Source organism: Macaca fascicularis, chromosome 2 (genome assembly GCF_037993035.2).
Source record: "Macaca fascicularis isolate 582-1 chromosome 2, T2T-MFA8v1.1".
In the NCBI taxonomy this organism is placed as follows: Eukaryota; Metazoa; Chordata; class Mammalia; order Primates; family Cercopithecidae; genus Macaca; species Macaca fascicularis.
Window position 1 is genome coordinate 173926963 of NC_088376.1, and position 17209 is coordinate 173944171.

The 17209-nt window shown below is 38.2% G+C and overlaps 1 protein-coding gene across 1 annotated transcript; it reads right to left on the reverse strand.

The window, feature by feature from the left end:
- Nucleotides 1–926: 926 nt before the first annotated feature.
- On the reverse strand, nt 927–15664 carry C2H3orf85 (chromosome 2 C3orf85 homolog). Its single transcript, XM_045385247.2, has 4 exons — nt 15628–15664; nt 15476–15528; nt 3927–4060; nt 927–2511 (listed from the first exon to the last, which is right to left on the reverse strand). The coding sequence occupies exons 2-4, from the start codon at nt 15522–15524 to the stop codon at nt 2422–2424; spliced, it is 273 nt and encodes a 90-aa protein (XP_045241182.1). The 5' UTR covers nt 15525–15528; nt 15628–15664; the 3' UTR covers nt 927–2421.
- Between the last annotated feature and the right edge of the window lie 1545 nt (nt 15665–17209).

Below are 17209 nucleotides of genomic sequence, written 5' to 3' on the forward strand. Positions count from 1 at the left end.
TTCCCAGGCTAGCAATATGTGGTATGGAACTCTCTCCCGATGCTGGGTAGCAGCAGCCAGCCATGGCTCCCAATCAGCCACACTATAGTACTCTATAGTAGACTGTGTTGCCAGATGATTTGGCCCAACTGTAAGCCCAGGTAAGTGTTCTGAGTATGTTTAAGTATGTTTAGTACATTTTCACACTGCAATAAAGAGACTGGATAATTTATAAAGAAAAGAGGTTTAATTGGCTTCCACAGGCTGTACAGAAGACATGACTGGGAAGTTCTTAGGAAACTTACAATCATGGCGGAAGGGTGAAGAGGAAGCAAGCAAATCTTCACATGGTGGCAGGAGACAGCGAGCTAAGGAGAGGTGCTACATACTTTTAAAAAACCAGATCTTGTGAGAACTCTGTCACAAGACAGCACTAAGGAAATAGTGCTAAACCATTAGAAACCACCCCCATGATCGCCACACCTCCCACCAGGCCCTGCCACCAACACTGAGAATTACAATTTTCTGGGTTTTTTTGAGATGGAGTTTTGCTCTTGTTGCCCAGGCTGGAGTGCAATGGCACAATCTCGGCTCACCGCAACCTCTGCCTTCCAGGTTCAAGCAATTCTTCTGCCTCAGCCTCCCAAGTAGCTGGGATTACAGGCATGTGCCACCACTCCTGGCTAATTTTGTATTTTTAGTAGAGACAGGGTTTCTCCATGTTGGTCAGGCTGGTCTTGAACTCCCGACCTCAGGTGATCTGCCTGTCTCAGCCTTCCAAAGTGCTGGGATTACAGGTGTGCATCACTGTGCCTGGCCATGGGAATTACAATTTAACATGAGATTTGGGTGGGAACACACAGCCAAACCATATCAGTGGGCTAGGCAAAGCTATGAGGTTGGGTAGGTTAGGTGTATTAAATGCACTTTTGACTTATGATATTTTCAGCATGTGATGGGTTTATTGGGATGTAACTCCATTGTAAGTTCAGGAGTATCTCTATATATACATATCCTATTGGTTCTGTTTCTCTGGAGAACCCTAATACACAGGCATTCTCAATTTTTTATTAAATAATTAAATGAAACTTTGTGTTAATAAAATGTATATTATTGTTAAAACACTGAAGATATATTTATGTACAATCTCAAACTTATTTCCCACTGCAAAACCAAATGATTCATCATCTTTTGTTTGTTCAGATGTAATTAAAAAATCTATTTATATTTATTGGAAATGGATAGCAGTTAAATTAATAAGTTATAAATTAGCCTTAAATTTCTCACTGAAAACACCTCTAGGCCATAGGATGGGAAATGTGGAATACTGAGCAGCTGTCAGTGTCCTTTTGGAGAAGAAATTGCTGAGGCCAAAGTCCTTCCAGTACAGCTTCTTGGCATTTTGTTTTTCTGATTTACTCAAAAGTGCTTAAGATTGTTTTAAGACCACATAAGATCAACTAAGGTCTTAGGGAAATGTTTCCATTTACCTTAAACGTTCAGAATAAATTGTTATAGAGAACAACTGAAGTAGAGAATACAGAATGGAGATAAATAGACTCCTGAAGACAAAAATTCCATTTACCTGTGATTTTGGGGTGAGGGGGCAATCTTGGCAATTAGTTATATCATCTCAGTGCTTCCCAAACTGAGGTGGTAATCCACGAATATAAGGAAAGTTACAGGATAAATGCAGTTCACTTTTCCCTATGGCCAATTTTTCAGTTTTATTTGAAAAAATTATAAAATGTGCCTGGTCAGTGAGTCAAAACTGTTTTTACATATTAAAACAAACATCAGTACCTTATGGAACAGAATGCAAAACTTACAAATATTTTACAAAACTTCGAAGGCAGTTTGCACTTACAAGTGAATGACTTCATTAAGTTCCTAGCCACTATCTACTGTGTTATATAAGTTAAGGCTGTACTCTCCACTCAGCAGTACATCTTTGATGAAAAACATTTCAAAATCATGGTTTTAAAATAGACTGACTTAAGAAGGTGACAAGCACTGAAGAAGAGAGAAGAAGATCAGCTCCATTTGAGAGCTCCCTGCCCCTCTTTGAATTAAAAAACTCTCTCAAAGAAGAGGCAATAGAGAGTAAAAACTATGAACAGAGTGGTTTAATGAGACTACTTTTTTTTTGTTTGTTTTCGCTTTCCTTTTCCCATAAATGCCATCTTTTTGGTAAATGTTATTACTACAGCCTTTTTTTTTTAAGTTTTTTTTTTGAGAACTACCATTTATTGAGACTGTCCTATTCCAGCTTTCTACATGGGTTTTCATAATTACTCTTTTCAACAACTTTGAGACAGACATAAGAAATAATGTAGTAAACAGCATGGATATACCCTCAGGTCTCCAAAACCCATGGTTTTGGCGCAATGCCATTCCAACTTCCACCGTCTTCATCCTCCTGCTTTAACCAGGAAAACATATTTACTGGGCAATAGACGTGTCAAAGGTGAAGGTATTCACATCCAAATAATACTGTGCTGTTGTTTTCAAAGCAATCCACGTTTCACGAGCCTGCAAGAAAAGGAAACACAAGTCATGATCTCTGAACGTGTAGAACATATCTTGCATCAGTTATTCTGATTATCATATAGCTATTCCTAAAAGATGAGAAAAAGATAATGGAAGAATTATACCAATAGACTTTGGTTTTCATACTTTTAATAATCTGTTTATTTCAATGCTCAGATATTTTACAGTACTTGTGGGGCCACAGTATAAACCAATGTGGTAGAGTCTTGCTACATTACATAGTGTCTGTCAGTTGGTACAAAACTGGTCTACAAGTAGAGGCAGGAGTGTACCTGAAAATGTCAACATTCTATAAAGAAGACACAGTCTACCAGCCTACTTAATTACTTAATTGGCCAAATAAACAAATGTCTTGTTTCAATAATGCTAAATAATGCCTATTGGACAAAAACAGCTATAAAACTAGATGCATTATTCAGTTAGTGGTTTTCATCAGCAAGTGCAAAACAAGCAGATCCTGGTAGACCAGTTAAGACCTAGTCATGTGGAGTAAGGACAGGATCAAGGCCCCATGAAAACAAGGACATTCAACTTTTTATGGCTTTATACAGTCCTCATGCCTGACGATAATCAGAGCCTGAGATATGTGGAAAGAGAGAAAGAATAAGTGAAGGAATTAATTCATTCATCGTACAGCTTTGTTTCCTAAATTGCTAAATTGTAAGAGGGAGATCATGAATAATTGAAATCCTCAGATAATTCAGCAATTTCATTTGGCCTGGAGTTTTAATGTCTTCTTCTATCAGAAAAGTAAACATAGAATAAAAAAGGCCGATGCAAGTTTCTTCTTTGTTTCTCTTGCAGCAAGAATGCAAATGAATAGGAAAACGTACAAAAGGCAAGCAAATGGAGGAACCACATTAAAGCCTTGAATAATTATCACAGAGGATATTTAGCTACTGAACAACTGAAAGTGACCTAAGTCTGACCACTATCCATTCATCCATCTACACAAACATGTACTAATTTATTAAGCTTTGATTATATAACAATCTTTTTGCTAGTTTCCGAGAATAATTACCTTGAAGGATAAGATACAGACCCTACCTTTATAGTCCAGGTAGGTAGGCTGGGTACACAAAACAAGTAATTCCAATTGACATTTTGAGAGCTATTTACTTGTGAAAGAGCATACAAAAAGGGAGAGAAGGAAAGACAAATGTCGCCCTGAGAAGAAGGGAAAAGCTTCAGAGGGGAGGGGACATTTGTCTTTAAGCAAGAGGCAGAGTTTACCAGGCAAAAACCACTTCATGGGGAGGAAAAAGTAGATGTAGCTCAGAGTGTCCAGAGAAGAAAAATCAGGGATAGGCTAGTCGTGTGTTAATTAGTGGTCAGCTAATGCAATTACCATTTAAAAAGATAAATGGTGAAGGACCATTTGTTTCTAACATAAATACCTGATTAGCCAGTGTGTTTCCCCACACATCTGAACTGTGATCTGGGTCCCAGTAATCCTGCAAATTTACATGTCTTTTGAGACGTAGGAACTGGTTTGCTGGGTCCTCCAACAAAAATGGCGCTCCCAATGCTCCTGCAATTCAGAGTCCAAGAGCATAGCATCTTTTAGAGCAATAGTTTACATCTCAGTGTTTCCTCTTAAAGAGACCCAGCTGTGATCTTTGGTCGGCTGGGGGACTGAGGAGGAAACTCGGGAAAAGCTAAGCTCTGAGCAAGACAGCTACTCCTTGGCCCTTTGTCACCGCTGTATGCTAACCATTCAATTTGACCTGCATTTAGTTCGTCTTGAAAGCCAGTGCTATGTGGTGGATGGAGCAGGATTTCAGAGCTTCCTTTCATGCCTGGGGGCCTGCAGACCCGGATTCAAGTTCCAGCCCTATCACTTTTCTGGGAAAGTTACTTGATTTCTTCGCACTTTAGTTTTCTTGCATGTTAAGGGGTATAATAAAACACACACACTTGCGTAAGGACTGGATAAATTGATGACTATAAACCATCTGGCTCAAACTAGGCAGTCAACAATCTTATTCTTGCTTTCCTAGCCCTCCAAAATAGAACTGATCTTTCTGTTTGAACTAGGCTGCTCCCAAACCTGACACTGTGGTTTAAATTGTTGGCATTGATCGATTCATCATCAAACTAAACCACCTTATAGTTTCCAACTCCTTCCTACTGCAGGATTAAGAAGAAAAAAGACATGATAATTTTTAAAAATCCAGACTTTTTAAAGATCTTGAAATTTTAACAATCTGTGTTGTATTTTCATTCTCAAGTAAAACACAATTGCATTCAGAATTATAACTTGAATCAATATAAAGGAAGAACACATTTTCTCCCAACCTATAGGTGACAACAATACAATCTGTTCATTGTGATAAAGAAGCATTTATTACAACATCTGATTGTGAGTAATGTTACATTAGGCACTTAACAACCTCATTATTAGCAGTCCTCTATTGACCAACCTTCTGTATGAACCTAGGTTATATAGCAAGCTATACAGTATAAAAATTCCCCTCTGTAGGGCTTTCTGTTTAGTTGGGATCCTACTAAACCTACTTTCTATTTAGTAGGGTCAAAGATAAAAACAAAGCGAGGCAACACAGGATTTGGTTGCACTAAAGGAATTTAGGAGAAGGTGTTGTTATTGAGCACTAAGACACTGGGGTACAAGTAGGCATTTTCATGGTCAAGGAAGTTGTTTCACTTGCTCCTTGAAGGAAAAATTGGATTTAGCAGGTTGGGAGAAGGGGAAACATTTTGCAAAAAATTTAAGCCAGAGGAATGCTGTGTTTCACCATCTCAAAACAATAGTTAGAGGTGGCTAGATAGAAGAGTTTTATATTAAAAAAAAATTAGCTAACATTTAAACTTAGGAGATATTAGTGACAGATGCCAGAAGTAATACTGTTCTGCTGCTAGCTAATCCAATTTAGTATAATCCAACCAGCAAGTCTGTGGAAACCATCTTTTAAGGTGGCTCTCAAAGATTACTACTTCTTGTTATTCATATTCTTGTGTAGTAGTCCCCTCTTTCATTTAATAGGGCTGACGTATGTAACTGTAGGCTATTGTGGAATGACTGTGTGCAATTTTTGTGGCTAGGAAATAAAAGATGTTACAGCTTCAGCCTAGCCCCTCTTTTGGACCACTTGCTCTAAGAAAAGTCAGCTGCCATGTTGTGAGGGCACTCAAGCAGCCCTGAGGGGAAGACCACATGACAAGGAAATGATGCCTCCCAACAATAGCCAGTTAAGTGAGCCATCTGGGAACCTGATGTTTTTGCTCCAGTCAAACCTTCAGATGGCTGCAGCCCCCACTGACATCTCTACTGCATCATCATAATAACTCCAGAGCCACAACCACTGAGCTAAGCCACTCCCAAATTCATGACCCTGCAACTGCAAGTTGTTTGAAGCTGTTAAGGTTTTGGAAAAAGTAGTTATGCAGTAGTAGATAACTTATAGAATGTGTTATATGCACTTACTGATGTCAAGGTAAATAGCTAATCACAGGGGTTCAGACTAAGTTGAGGCATGTGAGATATCTAGGATAGGGTACAAAACACAAGGAACTCACTTTCAGGGTCATACAAATTTTGTACCATAAGTTCCTCACTTCTCTCACCCTAGTCTCTGCTCTGATTATCATCATTGCATGGAAAGATAAACAAAAATAACTTCTGCCAATCACTACTGCATGCAAAGGTAAGACAACAAATAACCCTTACCATTAAAGAATTCACATTATAGTCAGAGTTCATACATAATTAAAAGAAGACATATTGTGATCAGACCATCCATAGTTGGAGCAATTTTGATACTGTCATGGAGACCTCACAGAGAAATTCGTTTTGAGTTGGGCTTCAAAGATTTGTTACGTTTCAACAATGAGGATGAAGGGAGTGGAAGCAAAGTGCATGTATTCCAGGTTGAAGAAAACTGGAGAGTTAAGGAATGGAGGAACAAAGGAAGATTCAGGGTTGGTGCCTTGCATTTTGCCAATATGATTGAAAGGTAGGGTTGTGGTGTAGATGTGGTCAGAGATAACATTGGAAAGGTAAGTTGGAGCTTGATTCTGAATGATTTTAACTGTCATACCAAGGAGTTCGGGCTTTATTGTAAATAATTAATAATCATTTATGAATAAGAAAATGATAGGAAGGACCAGATTTACTTTTTAAAAAAATTGTTTTTATTATGGTAAAACATACATAACATAAAACATACCACTTGAACCAGTTCTGGGTGTACAATTCAGTGGTATTAAGTACATTTACAATATTTTGTAACCATCACCACTATCCATCTCCAGGACTATTTCATCGTTCCAAACAGAAACTCTCGCTCTTTAAACAACTTTCCATTAACCCCTCCCCAACCCCTGGTAACTACTATTTTACTTTCTTTTCCTATGAATTTGCCTGTTCTAGGTACCACATGTAAGTGGAATCACAGAGTATTTGTTCTTTTCCATCTGGCTTATTTCACATAGCATAATACCATCAAAGTTCTTCCACATTGTGATGTCAGCATTTCACTCCTTTTTAAGACTAAGTAATACTTTATGTATTTAATATATATGTATATATACCACATTTTGTTTATTCATTCACAGATTTACCCTGAAAGATCCTTTTGTCAGTGGTGTAAGGACAGACAGTAAAAGGAAGAGAAGAGTGAGGGACACAAGATCAGAGGCTATTCTATAGTCCAGATGAGAGATAAGAAGGGCCTGAATCTGGTGAACGTGGGATGGGAAGACAGGATTGATTTGACGAAGACGGGAGGAAGGAACTCATATTCATTTGGGCTGACCAGGGTGGACGAACCAGCTTTGATTTTTTGCTTTTAGATGAAATGCACTAATGGGTCACTCTTCAGATTTCTGATCATTCTCTTTGAAGAAAAGGTGTTAGTTACAGTGTTACATATTTTATGTGTTATTATTCTGTTAATAAATAGGTGTTTTTTTCAAAACAAAATTAGTGGCTATGCAAAATAGATCCAATTCCATCAATAAACAATAAATAGTGCTAAGTAAATGATGCTTAGGGTATAATTTATAGCTATACAGTGAATCTGTAGTAATTGCTTAAGATAGTGTTGCTTGGAATTATCCAAAAGTAAAACCAGAATTCTGTACCACAGTCATCTTGGTGCATTATACAGTCACTAAGAAGAAAAATGCTGTTGCATAAATCTAGGCAGAGAAGCATGCTTTAAATATATACCATAGCTATTTTAAGCTCTAATAATTCTGTCTTTTGTAAGTCTTTTACCTTTTTGCTCATGTAAAATGTTTTATCGATGCAATCTCCTTCTCCTCCCTAGGATAAACCACCTACCTCAGCATTATAAGCCCAATAGGCATCCAATAAATCTTAATTGATGATGATGATGATAACATCACCCATGAGAGAGACAGAAAGTAGTATTTATTATCCTACTTTACAAATTGAGAAAATTGACATGCAGAGATGAAATGACTCACTCAAGGTCATATAGTAAGTCAGTGGCAGAGCTGGAAATAAAAATGCAAGTAATATAGAAGGGCAGGCTATTATCCTCTCTGCTTGAGAAATTTCTCCTCCCTTTTTCATTCTGCCTGATCAACCTTGAAAGTTAGTGAGAGCAAGACCAGGGTTTTGCGTTTGTGAACCTATATAATATTGCTGGGGTTTGAAAACTGAACCCTGAGTTTTATTGCTTTGTTGATTTTTAAATGAGTGTGTGTTTTTTTTAAAACGTAGGCAATATCAACCAGGTTAATGCCTTTCCTAAACTTCATGATCATCAGCTATGAAAAATATCTTTCTGTCTGTCTTTACAACTCCCTATACATGCCCCTTTTTTCACCTACATCATAGTCAGCTTTAATAGGATCTGTAAATGTTTTGTCTAAACATTTCTCAAATACCCTCTGCAGAAAATTCTGTATAGTAGAAGCAAGGCAAACACTTCAGAGTATAAAGCAAACACTATTTGGGATCACAGCTCTCCTTACACAAGTCAAGAAGGATCAGAGACCCAGAGTCTTTTCTTGGCCTCGCCAGTGACCCGCTAGGTCATTGAGCCACTTCTTATTCCTGCACTTCCATTTTCTGTTCTGTGAAACAAGTCTGGATTATACAACCACTAAGGTCTCTTCCAGCTCTAATATTTTGATCTGGAATGTATTAATAACAAATAGGTCATTAATCAAAAGCTACTTTCTATGCATGGTATCGTGTTATCGGAAGCACAGAGAATATGCTAAGTGGGCACAGTTCCTACTACTTTCAAGGAACTTATTGAAAAATTTAGCGCTGCCACAGTCAGAAATAAGTGAAAGAGAGGTCAAAGTAGACTTAACCAATAATTAAAGCACAACAGATGAAAATGTATTCATATTATGAACAAAGTGGGGAGTGCCCATCACAGGCTAATGAGCAGTATGAGAATAATGAAAACTGCATCATTAGAAATGAAAGTCTCTATGTTACTAGCACCCATGGAAAACTGAAAAAAACTCTTTAAACAGAATGGCAGGGGAAAGACAATATTCTATATCCTATGCACATAACCTTGAAATGATACTTGTGGTAGGAACCTATATATCTAAAAGATCAGAAAGTCTAAGGTAAAGTAAGATACGGAATTAAAGGGCAGGGTCTGGTGGCAGATGTCTGTTTTTCCTGATGTAGAGGAAGCTCATTTAGGGAAAGCCCAGGCCCCTCTTCACCCCTGTGTGTGCTCTGCTCCTGGGAAGGGGCAGTGCCTCAGTTAATTTGTAAATCTAAGAAGTGTAACTTGACCATGCCCAGCTCAGCTCTTTCTTCTTCTCTTGAGAGTAAACTGCCTTCCTAGGACATGCTTCCTGTTCTGGTTCTGCAACCTGCAATCGGTTGTAAATTTGCCAAATTTGGGGGTCCAATCATCAGGCCCTTTATGTACTTATCCTAAGCTACATTTTCCAAATTAGCCCTTCTCAGGAATAAAGGAAATCGATTGCCTTCCATAATCATATTTCTTTATTTCTCAACTTGATCAAAACTGGACAAAGAAGAAAGGTGCTATTTGTTGGAGGGAGATGAAGAAAGAGTAGCTTAGAGAACCCAATAATCTGTTGCTCAAAGCCTCACTAAAAAAGGAGGGGAAAAAAAAAACAAACAGAGCACATGCCGGGGTGCTCTTGTCATTCCCAGATAGGCACAACTGAATTATTTCCCACATGTAACCTTCAATGTCTTTATGTTTTTGAAATAAATGCAATGAGATTCAGTGGGGTCAGAAGACATAAAATATCTGGGCAGATTCATAGGATAGGTCTACTGCTAGCTATTTCCCTTAGGGTCTAGGTAATACTGATATCCGGGTTATTACCTGATACCTGGTACTAGAAATGGAGAGTAAGCAGTGCAGACTTGCTTAAAGTTCAAAGATATTTACGTATGGGATGGTGAAAGTAGAGCACTTAGCACTCTAAGTACACAATAATATTTATTGTTTACTATTTTTATTGAACGGCTGAGTCTCAGTCCTTGCCTTTAAAATATTTATTTTTTAAGAAAACATGAAATAACTGCCCAGAAAATTATGGACACACACAAATTAAGTACTGAAATAAAGTATAAATGGTCACTAGGAATAAAGTACAAAAAAGGATCTGGAAAAAAGGATATATAAATGTCTTAGTAATGGTGTAAAAATTTCAAAGATTTCTGTAAATGTAGAAGAATTATGATTTTGTGAGAGACTAAAATACTTATGTTTCGGTTCATATTTTCTAAAATTTGAATATTCTCTTTGGTAAGTAGTTTTTTTTTCTTTTTTTTGAGATGGCATCTTGCTTTGTTGCCCAGGCTGGAGTGCAGTGGCACCATCTTGGCTCACCGTAACCTCTGCCTCTGGGGTTGAAGTGATTCTTGTGCCTCAGCCTCCTGAGTAGCTGGGATTGCAGGCATGGACCACCATGCCTGGCTAATTTTTGTATTTTTAGTAGAGACGGGGTTTGCCATGCTGGCCAGGCTGGTCTCGAACTCCTGACCTCAAGTGATCTGCCCGCCTTGGCCTCCCAAAGTGCTAGGATTACAGGTGTGAGCCACTGCTCCCCACCAAGTAAGTAGTTTTTACACACAATGGCATAGTTATTTTATTTATTTCCCCATTACAGTTGGTCACTGACCCAAAAATGTGTAGTGGAAGACAGAAGAGTTGTGTTTAGGAGAACGTATTCTCTCACTTTGCTTGAACTTGGATAAAAATTGGTGAGAAAAGGAGAGAGAGAGACAGATAATGGAAGAGAAGCGATTTGGGTTATGAGAGAAAAATGTGAAGAAAGAGGAGAATAGAAGGGAAGAAATGGAGAGAGAAATCAAGAAAAAAAATCAAAGGAAAGACAGAAAAATGAAGGGGGTTTACAAAAGACAAAAAGTGAAAAGCCCCAGGGCAGATAAAGGAAGTGACACAACAGAAGGCAAAGAGGATGAAAGGACACTGGAAAAAACGGAGAGGGGTGCTGAACTGCGGACCAGCTCTCATATTCTAGTGTCCTGTTCAGAGTCTAACAGGGGCCGGGCAGGGTGGCTCACACTTGTAATCCCAGCAGCTTGGGAGGCCGAGGTTGGTGGAACACATAAGGTCAGGAGTTTGAGACCAGAATGGGCAACATGGTGAAACCCCATCTCTACTAAAAATACAAAAATTAGTGGGGCATGGTGGCGCACGCCTGTAATCCCAGCTACTCTGGAGGCCGAGCCAGGAGAATCGTTTGAACCTGGGAGATGGAAGTTGCAGTGAACTGAGATCGCACCACTCCACTCCAACCTGGGTGACAGAGAGTGACTCCGTCTCAAAAAACAAAAACAAAAACAAAACAAACTAACAACAACAAAGAACAAAGGTATAACAGGATGCTTTCTAACTGACCTTTTAACTCAGTAACTTCCACTTTACTGGCATTACAAGTGCTGACATGTTGAGTATTTTGAAAAGTAAACAGGAAGTGGTGTCACTTGGGTTTAACTTAAATCTGTTCTAACCTGCTCTCAACACACATACACAATGTTGGCACTCACTCTTATGGCCACATAATTTCCTTGGACGTGTCTTTGGAGCTGGTGGTTCTTTTATTACTTATAATCTTGTAGACATGGACATTCATAACTCACGAAAGGCAGCATTGTATTTGGTTCAATAGTGACTCTTTCTGGGTCATTGCCTGTATGTGTTGATGGGATCCCCATCTCCAGTGCCATGACAGATGATGCTATATGTGTAGGAAAACAGTTTTTCTACAGCACCCAGACAGCTCAGTGAATCTAGTCATAAGCAATGACACTGAGACAACCAAGTATAAAGGGGTCCCCGGAGAACCTTGGACCGCTCTGCTCACTGGGAGAAGGGGTGGAGCCACAGAAGTTCAGGCCGTTTGCAGCGGGAGGGGCTGGTCCTTCCTATTCCTGTGTAGGAACATGGGATTCAATCTGTGGTATGAGGGCCTGTTAACAGGAACCCATCTCCCACTTTGCTGTGTAGTTTTACTCTTTTCCCTGATAAATTCCATCTCCCTCACCCTTCAAAGTGTCTGCGAACCTAATCCTTCCTGGTCATGTGACAAGAACCTGGATTTTCCTAAAACATTTTTTTTTCAACCAAATTATTTTCCAGTTTATTCTCATTATGTATCTTCTTGAGAGTATCAATCAATCATAAGCCCAAGTGAGTAGGTAAAATTAAGAACAAAGTCTTTTAAAATAAACCAAAACTGTGTCAGAGAATACAGAATCTCTAAAGAATTGGAGGGCTGCAGGGATGACTGAAAAGGGCTAGTCTTCCTATGGTAGAGAAGAAAGCAAAAAGAAAGGGATTGGGAATGCTGACAGGGTTTTGTGTTAGAATATGTGAGCTTAAAAGCTCTTGTCAAAAAACAAAGCAAATAAAAAATCTTTCAAGACAAACTGGCATTGGTTACTAACTGTGGAGTGAAAAGTAAGAGCTGGAACTACAAGAGGAAAAACAGACCAAAGGCAGCTTACTGTTCTGCCTGTCTAAAACCAGAAGACATACTTGCACTTTATGGACAGATCTGATTGCAGGTCAACAACATGGGCATGGACCCCCAAATCGTTTCATGTGTGGGTCAACTCCAGCTGCCAAATCCAATCAGGGTTTCATGATTGCTGAGGGAAAATAAATCTATTTTTCATTTTAGCAGAACAATGAAAGGAATCCTTTAAAAAATACACAAACGAGAAACAACAAAAAACACCAATATAATTCTTAATAGTGTTCAAGAGTTGGTTCACTTAGAAAAACACTTTTCAAAGATGTCTGTTTTCCATATTTCCTCTGCATGTGATATAAAGCTGTCTGGTTTTAATAAATGCCCTGTTGCTACTCTTCACCATTAGTACAACTAGGAACTGTCATTGAAAGTCATTAGTGGTGTCCTGGTTCTGCTCAATTTTGTCAGGTAAGCTCACCCAGCTTCTTAACTCCTGGTCCTTTCTTGTGGAAGCAATGGCTACGATACTGCCTCCACCACTTTTTCAAGAGGAGGTCTTGCTCTGTGAGCTGCTGCTAGCCCATGTCAGGCACTGCAATGCCAGAGGGGAGAGTTTGTGTAGCAGAAAGAAGAGTTTTGTTCTCATAAGTGGTAAATGTAGGATTTGGACATGAATGCAGTGTCTACCATTGATTGACATGCAGCTTGGTCACTTGAATTCCCTAAGCCCTCAGTTCCCTCTTTTTGTAAAACGAGGAGCATAGCATCTATTAATATTTTCAGAGTGGTCGTGAGAATGGACTAAGATAGCCTATGCAAAGCCCCTGACACATAAAAGGAATTTAAATTAGTAGCATTAGTATTTGCTGATTTCATTATAGAAGAAGGCAATTAAAATTTTTTTTTCTGTAACTCTCCTTCATTTCTGAAAGAAGGCAATTCTTGACCTAAATGTTAAAGAGAGTTTATATGCTTATTTTTTAAATCAAGTCACAACACTTGAACTTCTAATTCTCTGGCCAGAGAATCAGCTCCAATGTGTATAAGTTACTGTTTTGAAACTAATCAATAAAATAACTTGGCAACTCTGCCCATAAATTTAATTACTTGAATAAGGCCTTTCATTGTTTTTGGCTTCAGCATTCCCATCAGGAAAATGGATAATAAGACCTTCTCCCTACCTCCCTTAAATCAAATTCTAAAGAAAAGTAATTTGTTGGACAACTAAGCTATAATAGAGAAAACTTAAAAAAAAGAAAAGAAACTTAAAAAAAAATGGTTTTCTTATAAGCAAAGGGCTTCAGAGAAGTACAGATGAATAGGCTGTATTCTTTTTTTTTTTTTTTTTTTGAGACGGAGTCTAGCTCTGTCGCCCAGGCTGGAGTGCAGTGGGTGACCGGATCTCGGCTCACTACAAGCTCCGCCTCCCGGGTTTACGCCATTCTCCTGAATAGGCTGTATTCTTAAAAGAAAATGTGGAGGAAAAGAAGCAAAGAAAGTTCATTCAAGCTATTACTTTCTTCTCTAGAGCTATATGATGTAGAAACTGTCAGCTAAACCAATTACTGTAATGAATGAATCCGCTTCTGAAGACGTCAGTCTCCTCAATCTGTAAGCAGCGAAGGCTTCCTTCCTGAGATCTGAAGGGCTAACCCAGCAGTGTACATGCACCTCTGTCCTTAGTTTCTAGTTCTCAACTTGTTATTTCATAAACTTCAACTAGATAACTTTATTATTTTTTTTTTAGAGTCGAGTCAATCAAACCAGTTGTCATTATAGGTAGACACATCTGTATCTCAGTTGGAGTTGAAGTAAACTCAAACTTGTTTCTTAAGAAAGTCTTTGAAGCCTCTTTAAAAATTTTGCTGAACAATTTCCTTTGTCAGATATTTTTGACCCTGCAGCATTCATAGGTGAATGTGGACCAGCCGGCATTGCTTTAGCCTTGCAGGCATCCACCACCATTACCCCTTCTCAAGTCAACTGCATGGATCAGTGGTCGAAGCAAAGCATGACACTGGTGAGTTATAACTAGCCCATGACTTTAAATTACAATGTGCTCTGAGACACTCACTTAAACTGAGCCAGCCTCATTTTCTTCATCTGGCAATGCGGGCTGTAATTATGTATGATTGTATATGCCTTGGTTATAACTGCTTATAATAACTTGGCTAAAAATGTTTAAATCACAGATTTAAACATGACCCAACAGCAAATTGCAATATTGATGATTAAAACTCATTATTAAAATTATTTCTATGCTTAGGAATTGAAGGCTTATTATATATATATACACATAAATACATCTATCTATCTATGTGTGGGAAGGGCTTCAGGAAAAATGTAATTTTTGTGCATGAGTCTCAAGCTTTTCATAGAAGAAAAGTTTATTCTAATGCAAGCATCTGCATCAGAAATATTTATAAATTATAGAGATTTAACCATGAAGATAATTTATATCTTTGTAAGTATTTTCAGTTTTTGTTACAAGCAAAACAAATGACCTCTCAGTTCAATTTTGATAGAAGCCACTGAGTTACTGGGTCGATTTGGCAGCAAATCGCCTGCCCTCTGGTGCCTTCCTTGATCTGCCTTTAAAGCACCACTTTGAGCTACAGCTTGCCCTAAAGGTTAATTAATTCATGTTCCCAAAGTACTTTGAGGTCTTCGCATAATGGTACTATGTAAGTATTATAGTTCTGAAAGATATTTTAAAATTTTCTTTGTTCAAGGACATAACAGCGCTTCTTTGGAGGCAGCAATTAGACTTCTTAGCAACAGTATCATGTTAATATATAATTAGAAATAAAATGATCACACACACAGAGTTAACATTAACATGTTCAAAACCACAGCATTCTACAATAGTTTGGTTTCCACAGTGCTGTAGAATAGGCCTATGGATAAAAACGTGTTTGTTCATTTCTTTAAAAAGACAAAAGGTATTCTCAATCTGATGGTTGTAGGAGACATGATAAATAAAAAAGAAATAGGTTCTTACCGATAAGCAACGTTGAACACAGGGCTACTTGAAGCATTTTATAGGCCATGATCCTGTTTTGGGAAAAAAAAAATTATTTACTTTAATTTAGCTGAAAAAAGCTTTATGGTGTATCAGGTACTTTTCAGAAGTATAAAGCAGTTGTTGCATACCTGGAAGCCCTGTGAGCTGAGACACAGTCAGAGAGACGCCCTCGTCTGAGGTGGCTTTTTTATATAGCTCTTGCCTTTTTACCCTTTGGACTTTTTGAACTGGCTTTTTACAGGCTGTTCTTATGTGGGTAATTTATTTATTTACTAATTTTACCATCTACGTGGATTAATGTAATGTTAAAAAAGGTAGAAAAACTGGATCACTCACTTATTGCTGGTGGAAATGTAAAATTGTCCAGTCACTTTGTAAAAGAGTTTGGTAGTTTCTTAAAAATTCAAATTTGCAATTACTGTCCAACCCAGCAATTGCACTAGTGGGCATTTGTTTCAGAGAATAAAAACTTACGTTAAAAAAAATCTGTACAAGAATGTTCATAACAGCTTTATTAGCAATAGGCAAAGACTAAAAACAAGCCAGATGTCATTCAACAGCTGAATGTTAAAACGTGATATATCTATACCATCGATCACTACCAGCAGTAATAATAACAACTATCAAAAATAATAATTATTGGCTGGGTGTGGTGGCTCACACCTATAATCCCAGCATTTTGGGAGGCCAAGGTGGATCACCTGAGGTCAGGAGTTCGAGACCAGCCTGGCCAACATGGTGAAACCTGGTCTCTACTAAAATACAAGAATTAGCCGGACGCGGTGGCACGTGCCTGTAGTCCCAGCTACTTGGGAGGCTGAGGCTGGAGAACAGCTTGAATCCGGGAGGCAGAAGTTGCAGTGAGCCGAGATCATGCCACCGCACTCCAGCCTGGTTGACAGAGCAAGATTCCATCTCAAAAAAAAAAAGAAAAAAAAAGTTTAATTAAAAACAAGGAATGTTTTACTGCATTGTAAAATGTGTTTGTTTCCAAAAAAGTACATAATCAATACAACCAGAACAGTACTTTCATTTTTCAAACAATTGCCCTTTTCAGTGCCTTGATTAATTGACTAAGTTCATCATCATACAATTTATTCTTAATGACAAATTATGCCTGTGTGCCGGTTTCATTAAGATTATGCAATCTGTAATAAATTGGTATGGATCTATAAAAGTGGTAGAAAACAACTTTGTTGATGACTATCTTTACATTGTAAAGGGTGTTGAGAAACCTGGATCTCCCTACCTGGGAGTTATGCCTCCATTTACTGATAAATGAAAGGCTTTAGAAGACAGCTAACTAGAAACACACACTGCAAAATCTTGGAAGCTTAGGCCATGTCTCCACCTATACGAGACTTTGGAGATGCAATAGCTGTTGCCACAATTCCATAAGTCTCCATTATTTTTTACTTTGTAAAGAGGTATAAATTTTTATTTGTGTGATAGACTAGAAGAATATCAAGAAAATCATAGGAAAATACTATTTTTTTTCTTTTCTTTTTTTTTTAAATTTTAAGTTCTGGGATACATGTGCAGAACATGCAGGTTTGTTACATAGGTATACATGTGTCATGGTGGTTTGCTGTACTCATTAACCCATCATCTAGGTTTTAAGCCCCGCATGCATTATTAGGTATTTGTCCTAATGCTCTCCCTCCCTTTCCCCGCCAACCGGCTGACAGGCTCTGGTGTGTGTGTTCCCCT

Bases quoted from the DNA above. Each gene is read 5' to 3' on its own strand.
- C2H3orf85 (XM_045385247.2), bottom strand. From the start codon at position 15,524: ATGGCCTATAAAATGCTTCAAGTAGCCCTGTGTTCAACGTTGCTTATC. The intron at 4,061-15,475 runs GTAAGAACCTAT...TCTGAATTGCAG, and splicing joins GTGTTCAACGTTGCTTATCG to GAGCATTGGGAGCGCCATTT. The intron at 2,512-3,926 runs GTATTTATGTTA...CTTTTCTTGCAG, and splicing joins GAAACACACTGGCTAATCAG to GCTCGTGAAACGTGGATTGC.